General features: G+C 46.5%; 1 protein-coding gene and 1 long non-coding RNA gene across 2 annotated transcripts; one reads left to right on the forward strand and one right to left on the reverse strand.

Moving 5' to 3' along the window:
* The first annotated feature begins 1,451 nt into the window (after positions 1 to 1,451).
* LOC144144944 (uncharacterized) lies at positions 1,452 to 9,152 on the forward strand. Its single transcript, XM_077676446.1, has 4 exons — positions 1,452 to 2,332; positions 5,506 to 5,574; positions 7,847 to 7,936; positions 9,053 to 9,152. Exons 1-4 carry the CDS (start codon positions 1,775 to 1,777, stop codon positions 9,116 to 9,118), a joined length of 783 nt encoding a protein of 260 aa, XP_077532572.1. The 5' UTR covers positions 1,452 to 1,774; the 3' UTR covers positions 9,119 to 9,152.
* LOC144144945 (uncharacterized) lies at positions 6,708 to 19,122 on the reverse strand. Its single transcript, XR_013317379.1, has 4 exons — positions 18,989 to 19,122; positions 17,555 to 17,616; positions 9,381 to 9,458; positions 6,708 to 6,860 (listed from the first exon to the last, which is right to left on the reverse strand). It is a non-coding gene; the product is annotated as an uncharacterized LOC144144945 (long non-coding RNA).
* Between the last annotated feature and the right edge of the window lie 264 nt (positions 19,123 to 19,386).

Genomic DNA, 19,386 nt, shown 5'->3' on the forward strand with positions numbered 1-19,386 from the left:
GAACACAATTTCTACGTAACCGGTAATTCACAGCTACACTGCAACATTTACAAAATGCACCCATAAAGTCGCTCCGGTGCTCGCCCATGCTCCCGGCTTACTAAAGACTACGGCGCGAAAGCGTCCGAAAAGGTCGGCATACCGAGCGACGCCACGTTGTCCAACCTGGCTGCGCCCAGGCCGCCCCTGTGTAAACATTGCACAGGTGAGTTCCCGCACCGTTCGTCAAAATAAAAGTACGTTTGAGCCAAACATTTACTTGGTTATCTTGTCACGATATCAGGCTATGTCTGGCTGCTTGCGTGAAAATCATGCCGGAACGCTGCGAAGTTACTTTTTGTGCAACAATAAGGGAAATTTCACGAAAAGCTCTGCGGATATATATTGCCGGAATGGGTCGTTCTCACAACGGCAACGTGTTTCAGTGGCCATTTCATTGCCCGCCGCAAATGTGGAATGTGGATGTTGTAGGAAGTATAATATTCTAGCATCAAAGAAAAAAACAAAAGGCAAACCAGCCTTCTGCAAGAATAACCGGGTTCTTGTTTCATAATCGCCATCGCTTATATTTAGACACAGATTTGAAATTTTACGCAGAGCATCAAAGCATGCAGCTTCTCGCGCAATGCTTAAGAACTCTATCTTAACGAAGTTATCAGTGAGAAAGGAATCGTTCCTGACCGTGCCGGTAGTGCAATGATAGTCAGCCCTGCTTTCATATGAAAGGGAGGTACTTCTAGCCCACGCATACTACATCTTCCAAAAAAGAACACCATTGAACAGCGTCGAATACGCGTTAGGCTTGACATTTTCCCTTTGTTGTACCTTTATCTAGCGGTGGAAAGAAGTTTTCCATTAGTGTGCACCCTTTCGGGCGCGTATGACCCGGATTGGTTTTTCTTCGCACATTGGAGGGGAAACTAAAATTTTTTTTCATTCGCTTGTCCAATGCGATAACCAATCTTGGGTTTACATAGTTTTTTCAGTGGTTGTAACAGCGCCTCTGGTGTTTCTGCATTGAAAGCTATCATCAAAAACACCACATTGAAAGCTGTGATCGCGACCAGATGCTTCATGTTCAGGTTTTTTTTTTGTAGATGGGTACTGTTTGCCTCCGCTCTCTGACAAAACAGCTTATCAAATGTGGCCCTGTGCAGCGGCTGCGACCATTAGTTTACACTAGATATAGTCTAAAGAGAACTAATCGATATCATTGAGTCAGAAAAAGAATTATAATTTAGAAAAGCTACGAGAATATTGTTTTTGCGGAATTGCTTCGCAGTGCTTTTTTTTAATATCGTAAAATAGACGACAGCCCAATGCTAAAAAGAAAACAAAAGAAAGGCTAGCACTCACACCTATATAAGCTTCCTCAGGGCCTTACTCTCGGTCATATTTAAACGTCACCATGCAGCCGTTTGCCACCGAGTACTTCCGACACTCCACGTGGCTTCTCCGGTGGGGCGGCGTTTGGTACTTGGAGGAAGCCACAAATCCCACAAAACGAACCCTGCGCGATAAGCTATTGAGTTCGTACTTCTGGTATTGTGCCCTCTGCTTTGTCATCTGGCTGACGGGAGAAATAGGGCTTTTTTTCGCCGTTCTCTACAACAGCTATCAGCGCCGCGAGGTGTTCGTAAGCACCGTGTACTTGGCGACACACGCAAATGTTGTGACAAAAGCCGTGGTCCTGTGGCTGGCGTTTGCTGCGCAGGGTAGCCGCCTCAGAAGTATTCTTCGCAAAGCAGCGCAGTTCGAAGCCACTCGACGTGTAATGGTCATACAACAAAGGAGGCGCTTCAGCCGACGCAATATTCGCATATGGGGCCGTGCGCTCTTCATGGTCTTCTTCAGCGTCTACCGGGCGTTTGATGCATTGGCAATGATGAATTTGGAGAGCCCCCTCTTTGTTGTTATGTTCGCTGCTGTTGTAGGCTCCTCGGGAATGCTGCTAGTTTTGTATGATGGCCTCTACAGCGCGGTCCTAATGGCTTTTGCTGAAATATTCACAGCCTATTTGCGCCATGAAGTGAACGCTCTGAAGAAGGTTCCCGAAGAAGCCAGCAGCGCAATGGCAACGAGGATGCTCACGGATCATCGGGTTAACTTTAACGAAATCCAGGAACTTGTTAAAGCAGCCAACCATACAATGCGCTATTCTTTGCTGATGGCCTACGGTTGGAGTCTACTTATTTTATGCAACACCATCTATTTTGCTGTGGACACCGTGCAAGTTCCTTGGTCACTGAGGGTCTTCGCACTGTTGTATGGCCTTATCATGTGGCTTGACATGATGGACACCGGTGTCAGCGCCGAGGCAATGAACAGTCACGTAAGTGTAGTGCTTAAGAGCTTTATACTCAATATAAAAGGAGAAATTGGGGGCAGACTTTGCTGAACCACCAAAAAGGGCTCAGGGCATGCCATTCCTAAGTAATGATTACGCGGTAATTTACAAGGACAGAAACAATCAATATTGAGAACACATCTTTCACCTAATTTATATAACCGCGGAAAAGAATTCTGTTGTGCAATATATTGTATATAAACTTTCTCACGCCAAAGAATTCTCTTTGTACAATGCTCGCACTTCGCATTTAGGATTGCAAAAGAGCTTTTCAATACATCCACGACTATTACTCGGTTTAGCTCTTTTAAAAACTGAAGTACACCCCGTATACATTTGCAACCGTTTAAAAAACTTGTGCCATAAACATTTGCGTTGTAGGCGTGCCCCTGTCCACGTGTGTGTGCAAGGTGGCTCGTTTAGTGCCAGTTGTAATCTCGTGTGTGGGATGATTTTCCTGACGTAGTGGACTCCGGATCAAGATATAAGAAAACGTGCGCCGAACTGATCTTCAAATGTTTTAAGTGGGTTGGAGTAGGAGCAAAATAGGTCATTTTTAAGTCAAGCGGCTGCCTGCACAGTAGAAAAACAGCGTGAAACTAACGAAAATAAACATGTTAGCAGTTAGCTGAGGTTTTGCGGCTAACACAAATGAAACTAGTGTGGCTCATGGCGGTGGGCTCGCCCTACAGCATGAAAAGTTGTAGATCTGCATGCCTGCTCCCTTTGAATATACAATCTGCAACAAATATAAATATTCACAGTGTACGTATACAAATAGTATTGGCTCTAATTAAAAATATAATATGCAGTCATCTGCAACCGATGTACATTGCCAGCAACGTTATACATGTCGCGTATCTTTTGGCAGTACAAAGATTTGAACGGCGCTGCGAAAATTTTCCTATTCGATGAACGGTACAGTATAGTAGGCGTCGCATCCTATAATTCGTTATTGTAGTCACGAAATAATATCCGCAACTCGTTTGCTAGCGGTGCCAACCTAGCCACGAATCCAGTTGATGTGCACAATTTGTTGGACTTATGCGGCGCTTTGCAGCATTGGCCCACAGTATTCCTGACACCAACGAAAGCTCCTGTCGCTTACCTGCAACGCGTTTTCGGAAAATATGTCGAGCAGCATAACTGCTGTCTAGACACTTTTATACGTAGTGTGGGAAGGGTTTTCGCTTGCATAAGACATGTGTTTTGGTGATAACACATTTTGTGCAGAAAACTACGCAAGTATGGTCTTTTACGTTGGCCCCTATGTCTTAACTTCCGGGGATAGCGGGAATAATGTCAAACTCGTGGACATTATTGCCACCTATTCACAATCCCGCTTTGTCCATAGCCAAGCATGCATACCTTTTTGTGGTAGAGTGCACTCGAGTTGGGATGTGTTTAACGTTCGCGCCCGCTCCTACAGAAGCTGCAGCTCAGCCAACTGGTCAAAACAAGAGTTCTCTGCAACTTTTCGTTAATTGCCGTTAGCACATAATTCGTAGGTTCATTACAAGACAGAAACATTTTGCTGCTATTTTTGGTTTATCCTGAAATACAGAAAAAAAACGTCTAACGTTCTTACGCTGCCTGCATGGCAAGCCACTTGGCTTGCGTCGTTAAAGGCGCAATAAAAATATAAAAGAACGAAACGGGAAGCCCAGGATGCCACACTTGTATTATGACATGCAATATAACTCCGGCAGAAAATAAGGTAAATAAAATGTTACGGGAACAGCGATTTAAAGAAAAATATTTGTCTTTTTTAGTCGCTGGGTGTCATCTATCATGTCGCTCAAAATGCAGTTGATTGCGCTTTTCCACAAATATTCGGAATATGAATAAAGAATTGGAAAAAAAAAATACACACAATCACAAGTTCACGAAACAGGCAGCGACATTTATAGTGTAAATTTTCTCCCGGTTGCCCAGGTGAACGATATTGGTTAATATTGTTGGATTTTTTATCCGTCAGAAAACCACAATTTTTACAGCGTATGACATAATGAATCTATGGTATCTTTTGTGGCCGTGCAATGGCTCCACCAATTGCAACGACTTGAATAAAACTCTTCAGCATGACTTGAGGTGGTATGTCGATTTATGTGACATTTTTTGTCAACGCGCGAAACTTGTGTGAACTGCATTTAGTTATTCTTACTGCCTCTATCGATGCAAAAAGTGGCCCGATTCGTATAAACCGCGTTTATGACACCGGTAACCACCATCCTTCACTTTTTTTGACACTACCGGTATTTACCTAAACAAAAAGTCCCAACGGCAACAAAACCTCCCTCCTGAAACGTTCCGTATATACGGAATTATGGAAATGCGGAGTACATTCCTTGCATGACACACAGCCGCCACAAATCAAGAAAGATTTTTCAGACGCACATGAAAATAAAATAGTGCATTCCTATTGAAAAATTTGACACCGGTTTTAAGTCTGTATGATCAGTAGAACCGCGGAATCATTGTCCGCATGGACTCCGTATATACGGAGTATACGGAAATCATACGGAGCGTGATTTTGCTTATTATTGAAGATAAAAACACGAAAGAGTGCCAAACGTTCATATTGTGCGAACCCATATAATTCCCGTGTTTGTAGAACTAATATCTAGATTCATGACGCTTGGGGGCGTAACACTCCGTATGAACTCCGTATTCGTCATTTGACCAAAAACGTCTACAGATTTCCCGTATTTTTCACGTACTTCCATAATTATACAGATATTTAGCGGGGACCCCGTGCCTGTCTACAGACCTTACACTCATAAAATGAACTCTTTGGTGGGGCGCAAACAAACCGATTTTCTGATGTTACTGACAGTGGGAAGCGCATTGGGCTCTTTCATAAGACTTTTTTTGTGCCAGGGGTGTTGGTTTGTGCCGGTAACAAATGCCTTATTCTAATTGTGTAACGAATGCAAAATGAAGACATTCTTGGTTACCGCAGATTTGCCCAGGAGGCTGGCTGAGGCAATTTGTAGTTTGGATGATTCACATGGTCTACGAGTTTTTTATGTAAGTTATGAGCGCCAGGAATATTGCATTTATCAAGTACATTTGTAGGCTTTTTGTCCAAAATTGAAGTTTTATTACCATACCACGATTTGATTAATGTAGCCATCGCTGCTGTACTTACGTTGCAGGGATCAAAAATGAAGCGGCTTCTCGAATCAATGCCGTTGCGGGGCTTCCCGAACAGCTTCGGCAAACAGGTAAGCCCAACAAAACTACTTCGTCATTGATTTCTTCCGGCAAAATATTCGCCGGAGTTTAACAAAGCAACCTGCAGATGGGTGTATGAAATGTATAACATACGCACATTGACGTTTAGGGTTGCAGATTTCCGCGGAAGACCGACTAAGGCGAACATTAGAATACTGGGTATTCAAAGATTCTACAATGCACTTGCAGTACGATACACAAAAAATTCTGAGCGAGAGAAAAGAGCCCTCGTGACGCGAGAGACGACCAAACCGCGGGTCTGTGCGAGACGCTCAAAATACCACAAAAGAGTGGCGGAAGTAGAGAGAGCGGGCTTATAAAGCGTCAGTGATCCCATTGCCGCAGTGGGGTTAAAAATGTTCCGTGCGAACTTCCGTTTTATTCGATCACTTCGGGACATTTATTTCAATTGCAAGAGTGATGTTGGGAGCAGAGGTAGATCCAGACGGTGCTTGTGTGTGTATCCATGTATGCGTGTATGTATTGATGAGGTTCTGGGTATATAATTCCACCAAAGGGAAGCAAACTGTCCAGAACATCACGGAAACCTGAGGAGGCGTAGGATGACTGTCCCTCTCCCTCTAGTGAAGGTCGATATTTTAAATTCGACAATAAGATGAGCTTCGGGAGGGATAGGAAGCGACTTGCATCTGAGTACGTATTAGAAGTTATACTAAGTCAGCAACGCCTGTGCTATGTTCTCTTTCACTGTCTGAGGAATTTATACGGCTTTTGTGTTACCCTATCCCTTGCGGTAACAGTAGAACAACCGCTCCGAGGCATAGAGGTAAAAGGAACCTTCCTTTGAACCACAGTCCTCAACTGCAACGTAGGCGGCCAGTCAAGGGCAGTCCACTCGAAGGAAATCATTTTCTGATGCCAGTCACACTGAACTGCCAAAGCTGAAATTCCCATTTTGAATTTAGCCTAATACAGTCAATAATACATGGTATCTGTAAAGGAGCCTGAAAAGAATTTCTGTATTCTAGGAACAGAAGCAGCCAATAGGGGCACACGGATGTGCCAAAATTTGAGATTCTTAACCCTGGTTTTCTTCACCTCAGCCTGAGTAGGGAAAGCGCTCAGGCTTTATACAGACAGGCCAACGGCACTGCTTTATGTTGGTACAAACTAGACTATTAGTTGGCGATGTGTGCTCCGTCGCCCGTCTGGCAGTAGGGCCCCTTTTGAGCGGGGTCCGGTTCCATCGGCCAAGCGGGTCACGCCTTGTACTTTGTGGTATGGGTCATGCATGGCAGCCTCCCGGCGCTCCTTCCTGGCGATAGTAAGGAAATTAAATAAGATTGTAGCCAGGAAAATGGGATGCCCCCGCCGCCCCTTATGGTGTGTGATAGCGATGCGTGAGTGACAGAACAATTGCGGTCGTGCGTCTATCTAGAATTCAAGAAATACATTCATGGGCCGCTGAGTTTGAAGGAAGCTCAATTTTTAAGCGAAGCGTGTATTGCCTCACTGAGCTGTAGGCGTACGCCTAAGCGCCTCACGGCAATGCCATTTTTATTCCCGTACTGGTAGGGCTCAGATGGCGCTCGTTGTCGTCGTCGGTCGAATCGCGCAACATCGCAGGGGCGCTTACTGGCTGGCTCACTTGCGCCGTTGTAGTGGCGTTCGCCTAAAGCCTTTCTCCTCCGCATCTCCACAATCTCTTGCCCCCGCCAAGCTTGGCTCGTTCTGCTGGAGAGCGGGTGGCGTTCAAAGAACCTGAACATTAGCGGGATTTCTAACGCGCACGTGCTCGCCGGAGTGATCCGAGTTTCGTCGAGCAAAAGCCGATGTGAAGCAAGAGATCACGCTACACTACAGGTGAGTCTCAGTCGTCGATCGCGTAACGCCACATAGCAGGTGCGCTTGTTCGCGTCGGGTTGTTCACCGTCGACTGCCGAATGGGCAGGCCATACGTTGTTCGGTTCGCTGGAGAACGGGCAGCCGTTGAAGAACATAAATTTGTGCGGGCACGCGAACGTACTTTGGGGGATCGATGGTTTTGTGTTTCGATTTCGGTCATCGCGTTTTGAATTTGCAGAACTGCTTTCATTTTCGTTTTCACGGAGGTCCAGCTTTATGTGCACACCGGTATTCGAAAGGAAGAGTTTCGTGAGCTGTTTTTGTCAGCTGACATGGCCAACCATTGAGGTTGTACACTGGACGGCGTTGGTCACATTTGCAATAGAGTGACAGAGACCAATCACACTGCGTGCAAACTTACAGCAACTGAATTTTTTTTTTTACTTTTAATGACAGGTTCGTTTTTTCCACGACGTCGTGAACGACTCGGCGCTTCATTTTTCGGCGAGTGGATTCTTCAGACTGAGCCTGGCCCAGCTGCTATCAGTAAGCTCCTGCAGCAAATCTCAGCCTTGAACTTCTTGCACGCTATTAAACACAGTGTCTGACCGGAGACGAAACGGAAAATTTACGTATGGAGTTTAAAATCGTTCCCACCACTGAGTAGCACGTAGAACGATAAGGCCGCTGGACGGGCCTTTGCGTGACTTCAAAATACTTGGGCCTCGTTTTTGGAAGCTTTGTTTTAAATTTCCTGCAGACTAAGATGGAATTTTTTTAAAAATGCCTTAAAACGAGTCGTGTTTAAAAGTGGTTGTGGAATACCTGTGAATTAATGTAATCGTAATTTTGGTGGGATAGGAATCGTGAAAATTTGTGCGATTACTTTAATTGATGATAGCAAAGTTCCTGAATCGAAACTTGGTTGTTAACGTCTTACAAAAATGAATCTACTATCAGCTACGCGTGGCAAGTTGAGGTTTGCACAGCTTTGGGTAAGGCGAAGTACTGCCGCCTTATTTTCAATTACAAATATTGATGAACAATTTGCACCCTCATCTTCAGCGTCAGATAGTTACATTTTGTTACATTTTTGTGTTTTTTATTCGCGAGACAAGGCGGTGGGTATTGCGAATAAAATGGCACGTAAGGATATATTAATGTTCCTTGCTGCTTTTTCGACGAAAGGGTACATCGAGCTACGTGTGAACGACCATTTTAAGCACACGAGTACAGAGACAATGACAAAGGCAGAGCAGATATTTATCAACCAACAACAATTCTGAGAACAATGTAGAATTAAGCGCAGAATAGCTGTGATGTACCCTTTTTTATTTCTTCCTCGGTAGTGGACTGTTGTTGAGATGACCTGTTGTGTCCTCTCCACTCCCTACTTGTGCGGATCATGTTCACTTCCTTTGTGTGGGAAAGCTGAACATTGACTGCACAAAAAGAGCCTTATTGCACTACTGAATAGGTTTTGCATATGATGTGCGCATTTTCCAATATTCCTGATTGACATATTTTGAATCGAAAACTTTCTCAAAATATCTCTGATCGATAAAATATGTCGGTCGCTGTCCATGAAGGAGTAGCGTACTACGCACCTAACAAATGCTTACCGTACTGCGTACCTTAACACCTTCCCGGTTTCTTTTCCAGGTTGGAAACACCATCATCACCTACGCGGTGATAGTTGTGCAGACGCGTTCGCAGGTCGACCCATGAACTTTATGTGCGTGAAAGCCAGAGTCAATTCGAGCCCTGAGCGTGTTGTGAACTAAAACCGCTGTAAATTAGCAAAGCCGGGGCAGTTTGCAAGCTGATGTTCAGCAAGCAAACGAGCACAACAGGCAGCAGCTGTAGCGGCCGCTGTATAAACAGCTTCAGCAAGGCCGCCACCAGGCTCTTCGTACGTCACTGTAGTTCAGAAGCGTCACACGTACGTTCAGCACGAAAGTAGAAACGACTGCGCGGAAAGGCTTCATACCTTTATGACTGCGCCTCGAAGACACATGCACACGTGCCGCCTGGTTCTGCAAAACTTGTTCTTGCTGGATATCTGCGCCTGAAGTTAATAAAATATATACTCATCCAGCAAAGCACTGTCCACTTCAGACTGTCGTTTTGTGTGCGTGACATTAAAGACAATGGTTTAAAAATGGCCCATTACACTCATTTATTTTCAATCCCTCACAAATTGCTCTTGTCACTGCAGTGACAATTTGCTGGTCTTGGTTCGTAATGAGCGTAACTGTGAGTACTTTTACACGAGTCCTCCTTGCAAATGTCGGTACTGCACGACGTCACACTCCCAGAGAGTAGCCGCAGAGTCAAATCTTGGCAATACAATTTGTTACAATTGGATGTCAATTTTGTTTTGCCTTTGAAATTTCCAACCTATGTTCTCAAGGCCTCGCTGCGAAAACACGAATAAAGGTGAGGTGCTACCAATTACTGCGAAAATCTGTATGAGTAGTAAAGTATTATTGCTTCCACTGCACCGCAACATTGAAACCTGAAGAGTCTTTGCATTGTAATTACACTTTTTGTCGCGGTTCCTTCCAGCCTAAAAAAGATACATATGCGCGCTCTCCGGCCACACGAACGGAAAAGGCCTTTTCCATTTTCTGAGTTAAGGCTTTCGGAGGCTTTGTAAGGCGGTTCCAGTGAACCAGGCCGGTAAATTATTGACTCAGTTGTTGCCGAAGGTTCTTGGTATACGCAGAAACGTCTTTTGGGAGCGCAACTGCGAATGTTGGGCTCTGTAAGCCATTCCCAGTACCTCAACTTCGCTGATGTATCTGTGGGACCTAAAGGTAATAATATAATACTTCAGAGAAAGACAATAAGGTAACATGTAACGAAGAATTTGAAAACATCCTTGAAGAACTAAACTCCCCTATGGGCTGAAATACAAATATACGAGATAAAGCACACGCTGCTTTATTTTTGCCTGACTGATCACCGATTTCCTTTTTACAATTATATCACAGCCTTCCTGTAACCAAGGTCATGCTTCCTTTTATAAGCTTTGGCTTTACGTCACAGCAACATCCCGACCTGTTTATCTCAACAGTTTGTCGACAAGTGCTTTGTTGGAAAGCCTGGTGGCTGGCAATATCAATTGTCGCCTTTTACCAGCCATGTTCTCGGTCTGGTGTGTTTGGTGGCGTTCCGGACCGCTCATTATATACTCCGGTAAAACTGCGTCGTAGGAAGTGGCCTCTATACAACCCAAATGCTTCGGAATATTCCTTAAAATAACCGGAATGTCTGCTGAAGTTTTATTTTACGAGAGTTGGGTATCGGGTTCTCTCCAGGTTGCCTGGTCAAGAGCTTTTAGTACCTTGAGGATACAGGCTACAACTAACGCACGGAGATGGATGGGGTTATTCCTCAAAGAGGAGGAGAAAAACAACCGCATTTATTTTACGTTGTATGCGAAACCCCTGTATCATCAGCACGAACAAAACGGCTGTCAAGGGCGGAAGCCTTAAACTTCCGCAATATGAGAGCGGCAAAGCCCAGAAAGGAAATTCTGCACGCACGACAAATCTAGTGGTTGTACAGGCAAGGCGAATAGTCAAAGCAGACTCCATCATTATCGCATTTCTGTGTTACAAGGAACCGAATTGCGCTTACTACGCTGTGCCGCTTAATTACCGCCAAACCGCAGATGGAATATTGTTAGGCGGCGAAGTTAAACAGGCGCCAGAAAATAACACGATTGGAAGACATATAAAATTTAATATCATTATCGGGTAATTAGAGTAATCAAACTTGGGTCGACTGTACTTTTTTCGAACCTTCAAAACAGGGCACCCAGTTCCGTGGTCCGTTGTGACGGTGCCTGAAATGCTTATGTGTGGCGCCGTCATCATTCGTATGCAAAATGTGACTGATAATGTGCACGATGTGTGCCCAGAAACAGCTTCCCTTGGTTGGTTAGTGTTCTGAGCAGTTGCGTGGCACAGAATTTACGGCCATTCAAGCGTCATGAGAAAATGCAACATGGTCAGGCGTAGTGTGCGCCTCTGTTGCCACGACAAAATACAGGCACCAACTACAAACCACAAAGAATGAAAATAAAATTTAGAAATTCCACTCCATGAAGGTTTTACACCAGCGGAGTCGCATACTTCCACGCAGGACCGTTCTGAGATGAACTACAAAGGAATACTGTTTAATATCCGGTAAGTAAGGCCGGTCCCCCGTAACAAAGATACCGCCGGAAGTGTGTCACGCTAAAATAGCCCCCTACAAGCGCGCATACTAAAACAAAGGGCAGCGTAAAGCGTCTGGGAAATACTTATTCTTCGCCTAGCACACCCTCAAGCCTAGCACACCCTCGCCTAGCACACCCTCAAGTGTTATCACATGCCTTGCTGGCTTCCTTTGCCTCAATATAGAGGGCGCTGGGGGTTGTCATCCACGGACAAAACATATTTCTCGGTCAGGTAAGTCCATTACATTATTTTGAAGGTGGAATCCTTCCGATACAAATGGAAGATTTCTATAATGTTGAATCGTTTTTGCGCGCGCGCGCGTGTGTGTGTGTGTGTGTGTGTGTGTGTGTGTGTGTGTGTGTGTGTGTGTGTGTGTGTGTGTGTGTGTGTGTGTGTGTGTGTTCTTTTTTGTTGCTTCTTCGTTGCACGCTTCAAGCGAGAGCTTCTCTAGAACTAGGGGTGCCTGTCGCTGGCACGTATTTGTTCTCTTCACGTGCCGTCACACTCACTGTTTGCGCGACACGTGGCAAACTAAATTCCGCTCTACAAAGACTGAAACCCGAGATTCTGCCAGCCGTCAGCTGAAATTTAAGAAGGGGGGGGGGGGGGGCGCCGTACCGAACGCAGCGCCGTAGGCCACGGCCGGGCTCGAGCAGTGGACGCCGCCGGTGTAAGCCGGCCATACGCTGGAAGAAAGAAAACGGAGAAGAGCGCGTTTCGAAGGGTGAGACAGCGGAACCTAGCCATCCTGATGTGCTAGCTTGGTGCTACAGCACCGCGCGACACAAGCGCAGACACTGAAACAATTCGGCATGTGAGCTTAGTGATTTCCATTTATATCGTTTTAAACTAGTTAGTTTAGCAAGTTTGAAAATTGCGAAAAAGCTGAGGTAAATTTTATAATCGCGATTTATCAGATCCAGTTGCTACTTTCGCCTCCTGTAATACCTCTTGAAACAGAACCGAATTGGTATTCACCAATTTAGAAAACGGATACCCATTCGTGGCAAGCAGCGCGCAAAAGGTAGCGTTTCTCTTGCGGGCAGTTGTGGTTTGTGGTTTGTACATTTTGTTTTCCTGCCTTCCGAACCAATCCTTAACGTTTGTTTGGCGTACGACTACGTAATTACGCCGGGTGCTGGTTAACCTGGAGGTTCTGTCGAAGAAGTTACTCAAGCCGTACGAAGGCACCGCGCAATGGACACGAAGCTAGAACAAAACAAACCCACCACTACCATCGCTAAAGCAGATCACAAAGCCGTACGCCGACGCCACCACTGGCGAGCAATCACTTCCACGCGGGGAAAGCTGGGAAAATTCGCCGCGCCATCTCTAGTGTGCTCCGGGAGTGAAACCCTTCGCCCTCCTTTTTTCCGACCCTTCCTCCGCCTCCCCACCCCCCGGCGTCTCCGCCGCGTTGGGAGTTTGTTGTCCCGCACGCCACGAAAGAACCGTTGGCTGGTAGAGCTAGAAAGGTTTAGTTTAAAATGTCCAAAAAGCCATTTCAGCATTTTGTTTTAACATCCCAAATGTGAGTGCGGTTTTGAAATTGTTCCGCGAGCTAGATGATAATGCCTAAAATGCCCGTCAACACCGTGAACGAAGTCCTTGACTTCCAAATTTGAAACTTCAGCGGCACGTTCCTGGTATGGTGAAGGAACCTAATTGAGTCCTATTTCTTTATCATTGTCCACAGGGAGTGAAAACAATTTGTCGCGTATTTCTATAGTTCACTGTACTTATCGTGGAGAGATAATATTTTAGCCGCCACTGCCACTTGTCCTTCAATGCTTTACTTGTCACGAAATTTCTGCGTCACGCTATGGAATTTTTTATATTTTGACCAACGCTCCCGCGCTGCGGAGCTGCGAGTCCGGTGCCGGTGGAGTTTCTCTGTATAGCTCCCCTAGGGGAGCAGAGTTGCGCGTCCTTCCGCCATCTTGAATTCTAAGGTAGTGCGGGAAAGCCACCCGTCAGGCGTGTAGGAGCCGCCACCGCACCACCGCAACAGTGGCAACGGCGGGCAGGAGTCGGCGCATGCGCGTGCCGGCAGCTGCGGGGCAGTGCAACGGCGGGGATAGTCGGCTGCTTAACCGGCATTCACACGACGGAGCCTTTCGGCGGAGAAATCTGAGGGATGTCGTAACGTCTCCGCAGGCGGACTTCCGCTCGGCCAGCTCCTTCGCTCACACGGAGGATGCGACTGTCGTCGCCTATATCGACAGCAGGGCTGCCATTGAGAAGAACTACGAGCTGCGCTTGTTGGTAAATGTTCATGGTGGGAAAAGCGCTACGACGACGAGGACAAGCAAGTACACTGGACAAATCGCTTTGTCCAGTTTACTTTCTTGTCATCGTCGTCGTGGCGCTTTTGCCACCATGAGGGCTGCCATAGCATTGCCGATTCTGCGACGGCAGCAATTTAGGCCAGAGCCCCTACGTACTGATCGTGTCAGCCGCCCCAAAATTGGCCGCGGACGCAATGCAGGCGCTGCCGCGTTTAAGAGAACGGCGCTCGACACGCGAGGCAGTGGGTGGGGCGACCGTTCGCTGGGAGCAGCCGGCCGGTCCGCCTACAAAACGTTGGGCCCGCACACAGATTTTAGGCTTCACACATGCGGTGAATATTGGAGTGCCGCTCTTGCAAGCGACGAGATGACGATTTTTAATGAAATTTGCCATCACATCGCTGCCACCTTTCTCGTATGTGCAGCTTTGTTTGCGGATTGGGGAGCGATAACAGAATATCGCTCGAGCTACCTGCACCTGCCTTGCCCACTCCGCGGCAGCCGCTTGCCCAGCGACCGTTCTGGTGGTATACGCGGCTCTTTCACTGCGCCTGTCATTTGCGTGGCGCATTTTCGCGCCCAATGTAAGAAAAAGCAAACATCAATAAAAATACAGCGCCCGAAACCGCTCTAGAACTTGAGTCGCGGCCAGCTGCCCGACGAGCAGCCGAAATCTCACCGCCAAGCATCGGATCGTTTGTAGCTCGCGAGCAGAAGATCCGACCTCCGATCGGAGCGGTGCGCCGGCGAGAAACCGTGACGTAGGGGTCACGTGGCGCGCACTCCTGGTAGCAAAATGGCGGATTTTTCCGTCGCGTGAATACCCCTTTATCAGCTGAGCGGTCGCCGCTTGCGCCGCCACCGAAACCTGCGTCAGTAATTGAGCGGAACTGACATAAAAAATAGCAGTGGCTTAGCTCGGCTAAGCCAGGATATACGTAGCGTGAGCTAAGGTTCAGCTGGTTATTCCTAGGTTTCCTAGTTGCCTAAGATTAGCTGATTTCCATACTGCTGCTAAAACGATTTCCAATCTAATACAATCCAATCCAATCTAGTCCAGTCCCATCCCGTCACTTCGAGTCCAATCCAATCCAGCCCAGCCCGGTCCAGTGCAGTCCAGTCACTGCTTCTCGCGCATGCGCAGCATGGCTCTCCAGGAGCCACGCGAAACGGCTATCATGCGGCTGCGGCGCAGCGTCAGACTTGGCTATTGCGCAACAGAGGCGCACAGCTGGGCACGCGCCGGCGCCAGTGTGTCGGCCGCGGCCATGACGTCACTCATCTGTAATTAACAGACCGGCGAATTTGTAGACCCAATTCTGTACACACCCGGGGCCCTATTCTCGACCGCACAAATTCCCAGGCAATTCCCCATGTTTTTTCGCGTAAGCACGACGTAAGCAATCAGTGACGTGATACACGTATAACTATGACTACATGCACTGTAATTTGAAGCTTTGCTCATAAAGATCGCCACCAAGTTACTGAATATTGCGCATAAAAGTTATAGAAAACCTTGGCATGTATTATAAAATTTAGACGGTAGCAGACGTTTGCAAGAGAAACACATTGCTGCAGGTCAAAATTGCCGCCAACACCACAAAGTGATCGAGTAATGGCGGTTCAAAAGCGACCGAAAGGCGGATGTTGAGCTTAAGAACATCGCACAATATTTTTTACAGTATCTATTTATTTCTTTCAATCGCTTTTAGTAACATAGTTGAGCTCTCTACTCCCATGCAAGCTTTGTTGCGCTATCACCTTCCCGTCCGCCACCGCCACCACGCTATTGTCTGCTGCTATGGTACAAATTTATGGCGTGATCACATAAAAAGACGACTGAGACCATCGCTTCTACGGCACATAACAGCGAAGCGCTGCGCCTGATAACCTCGGAGCGTACCGATGTCGCCGATTCACTCATTCGTCAAGCTCATCCTCAATCAGCGCTGCAATGAACAAAAGAGTCACTTTTATTTGGTATTTTTCTCTTGAGTTCAATCATGTGACCAAGCAGCTTACTAGGAGGAGTGTGGACAAAGGCCATGCATTGGGTTCTCTTTGCCATGGAGAGGCTTGTACTGCCCTCTTATGTTGCGATCACGCAAAACAAACAATTTTTATCTTATCGCCCAAACATAAAAGCAAAATATCGCATGTCATTTGTATGCTGTGCTATTTCTGGCTTGGAAACAGTCGAGACTATTGTTTATTTCGGTACAAAACGTGCTGTAAAGCGCGTAATGCGAAACTGTGCCTGAGGCGAATTCCCAGATATTTCGTGGCGCCGAAGGTCGGCGAAATTTTTTGCCATATTTTGCGGCAAAAGCAGTCGCCGTTTTCGAGCTGTTCCGTAACATTACGTCACTTTAACGCAGGCTGAAGTTGCCAATATGGGACGTGATCGTTAACGCGAACTGTATAAATTTCGTCACGCCTTGTCAGCCAATCACAGAGAGGGCGTGTATTACAAGCTGTATTGCTGTTGAATAGCAAAGTATACGTTGTCATGTCCGGTGCATTTAAACTAGTTTTTCATTGCCGGCAATAATTATGGCCTTTTTGCAAATAGAAATAAGGCAAACATTAAAACTGGTGCCCGTTAACGTCATAAAACGTCAAAATGATGAAGGCACACACACCTGCTTTGTCAACCGGACGCACCTGACCAAAACTGAAAGCCAATCAGAAAAGACTTCCAGTAAATTCCTAGTTGCCCTGGGAATTATTGCAGTCGAAAATAGGGCCCCCGTACTCCGATGGGATTATATTTCTAATCAAATCTAATACAATCCAACCCAAATCCGATCCAATCCAATCCAATTCAATGCTCCTCACGCTTGCGTAGCACGGCCCTTCAAGGTCCACGCGAAACGGCTCAACCTCGGTCAGTGTAGCTTACGCTACAAAAACGGCGTCTTGTCAGGAGCACTGAAAGCGGGCTTCGCTGTCGTGAGGTGGAACCCGTGACATGTGACACTCAGACGCGCAACACTTGCGCTGCGCGATATACAGTAACCCTAGGTGCAGCTTGAGTTCGTGTATACAGCTCTCTAGGGTAGCACAGTTGCGAGTCCGTCTGCAATCTTGAGTTCTAAATTATGAGCCCATTATGGGGACGTTATGAGCGCATTTTTTCAACGTAGGTCCTACATGGTTCTTTTCTTCTAGGTTACTCCAACAACACGCGGCACGTACGGTGACAAACGACATTTAGCATGACCTCTTACCCTGGCAGTCTTCATAACGTGAAAGGGCTTTCCTGGATGTACTGTTTTCACAATATTAGAGCTAGCAGCAACAATAATTTGCGAGTGGAGTTTGGAGACTGGACGCTGTTGTGAGTGGTTTTATTTAGATGAGGCACGTCAGAGATAAAACAACAGTTTGTTCTTTGTGTCAACGTTAGGCTTTTCAATTGTCACGCCTTATTTAGTGCCGAGACCGGTGTTAGATTTTCGGGTGCTAATGGCAAGGTTCAATAGATGGAATACTGTTGCGGTACCCATCAGGAGCTTCAATAAGGCAGGAAGAAGCATTGCAGACAGTCATCAATACAACTAACTCTGGAAGAACAGTAGCCACGGCCACTTTTGTAAGTCTTGCGATGGCAGGATCCATGAAGTGCTGTGCCATGAAGTGCTTACACCATGTTTGGTATGACGAATGCAGCTGGCTGGTTGGCTCTGTCTTGAGGGCACCTGTAGACCTGCACAGGTGATGGTGATGTAGTACACAAACTGCTTGCAATGACAAATGACCTGCGAACAGTCTGTAAATTTCACTGCAACTACTACTCAAGTATTGCCTCCAGTGCATGCCACCTATTTAAAAAATGGGTTATCTTGTTCTATTCAGCAATCATGCCGTCAAGCTATTAGCAACACTAAAAATATGGGTCTTTGTAATTTCGCAACACTGTTTAGGCACATTCCTAATGTAATTCAGCTATTGTTGGGTATAAAAAAATGATAATGCTGCTAAAATAGCCTGAATCTCTTTGTCTTTTTTGTAAAATCCGGACGAAGAGCGAGAGCTAACTATACGTAATATAATGCTTAAAAAACCTGTTGCACCACGGGCCCGCGAAAGAAACGCATCACGAGAACGGGCACCTGGGGAAGCTGTATGGACACCATGGCAAGCAGCAGTGAGCGTCCTACTGATGACCGCCAAAGGCCATTGACTGAAAAACATCACAAGAACACACACAGCTCCGACTGAATAGGTGCAATCTGCCGAATGCGTGTTTTATGAAACTAGCCAAAATATGACTAGAGAAAAAAGCGCAAACGCTTGAAAAAACGGCAAGTGGGGAACAGTTCTATGCACTGCCTGCGATACGGGACTTGATATACAGTATAGAACGAAGACCATATTTGAAGGTTTCAATTCACTGCGCTCACACCCCGCCTCGAGAAAAGCTGTTACCTGCCGACTAAAGACGCGTTTTTACCGCAGCTGACGCGCGGGCGTTATCGGCGTCGGCGAGTGGGTTTGCTTGGTACGCAGGCAGCTTGCTATGCACACATGTGTAAAACTTTACGATGAGTGTACGGCTGCTGTTTATGCCCAGATAATCCAAATAATGCAGATACGGCTACTTCGTCGCATACGTTAGCCCGGACAGCTTTTAAGTGCATCACGGCCATAATAAATAATAGCAGTAACAGTTGGCCAAGTTAGCAATGGGTAGCTAGTATAATACAACGCAGCGTGCGGCTCAGATAATTCAGTGCAGCGAAAGCGCACAACGCCTGCTTCGACTACGGACAGCCGGCCACTGCCGCAACTCACCGCCGTCGTGTCCGGCACGTAAACGCTACGTGCGCTGACGGGCGCGTACTGCTGACATCCCTGCGCACTAGATAAAACGGCACAACCAGCCTAAAATATTATTAAGTCCGGCTAAAAAAATTGTGTCTTCCGCCTTTCCGGGGCGTTTTCAAAGCGCTTATCCTAAAGACGCAGAACTAGCTATGCCTTATTTCCCTGAGGCTAAACAGTGGTCGCAGCGTTTGCAGTACCAGGAAACGTAAATATGATACGCCACACCAGCAATTTAAAAAAGAAAGTCTCACATTTTGTTCAGGATGCAAAACCGATGTCGCAAAGAAAGCGCTTGGCCTTTCATTCTCCACAACAAAGGTTAGCACGAGGCTGCCGAAACGCACGTGAAAACCGTGCAGACGCTGCCGAAAGAGCCAAATGGCGGCTTGCGCTTGCGGCTTGGCCAGGCTTGGCAGAAAAAGGCCACGAAAAGTTACATTCACAGCCATTCATCTTGTTACATAAATAAAAGTGTGTAGTGTAATGTATAACAAAATTTTAAAAGTATAATATTGTGTGTTAGCCTAATCTTAAATACATAGTTTTTTACCATTTGCGCCAACTGCCGGACGGCGTAGGAGTCAGGCCATTCGCCCGCGAGAAGCCCGTGTGACCTCTCTTGTAATTTTTTTATTTCTCTATGGTCGTA

The sequence above is a fragment of the Haemaphysalis longicornis genome, unplaced genomic scaffold (genome assembly GCF_048455015.1).
Source record: "Haemaphysalis longicornis isolate Haplotype H1 unplaced genomic scaffold, Haemaphysalis longicornis Haplotype H1 scaffold_7, whole genome shotgun sequence".
NCBI lineage: Eukaryota > Metazoa > Arthropoda > Arachnida > Ixodida > Ixodidae > Haemaphysalis > Haemaphysalis longicornis.

Coding starts and splice junctions, on each gene's coding strand:
- LOC144144944 (XM_077676446.1), top strand. CDS start 1,775: ATGGTCATACAACAAAGGAGGCGCTTCAGCCGACGCAATATTCGCATA. Junction 5,575..7,846: donor CGAACAGCTTCGGCAAACAG/GTAAGCCCAACA, acceptor TTTTAATGACAG/GTTCGTTTTTTCCACGACGT. Junction 7,937..9,052: donor GCCTGGCCCAGCTGCTATCA/GTAAGCTCCTGC, acceptor TTTCTTTTCCAG/GTTGGAAACACCATCATCAC.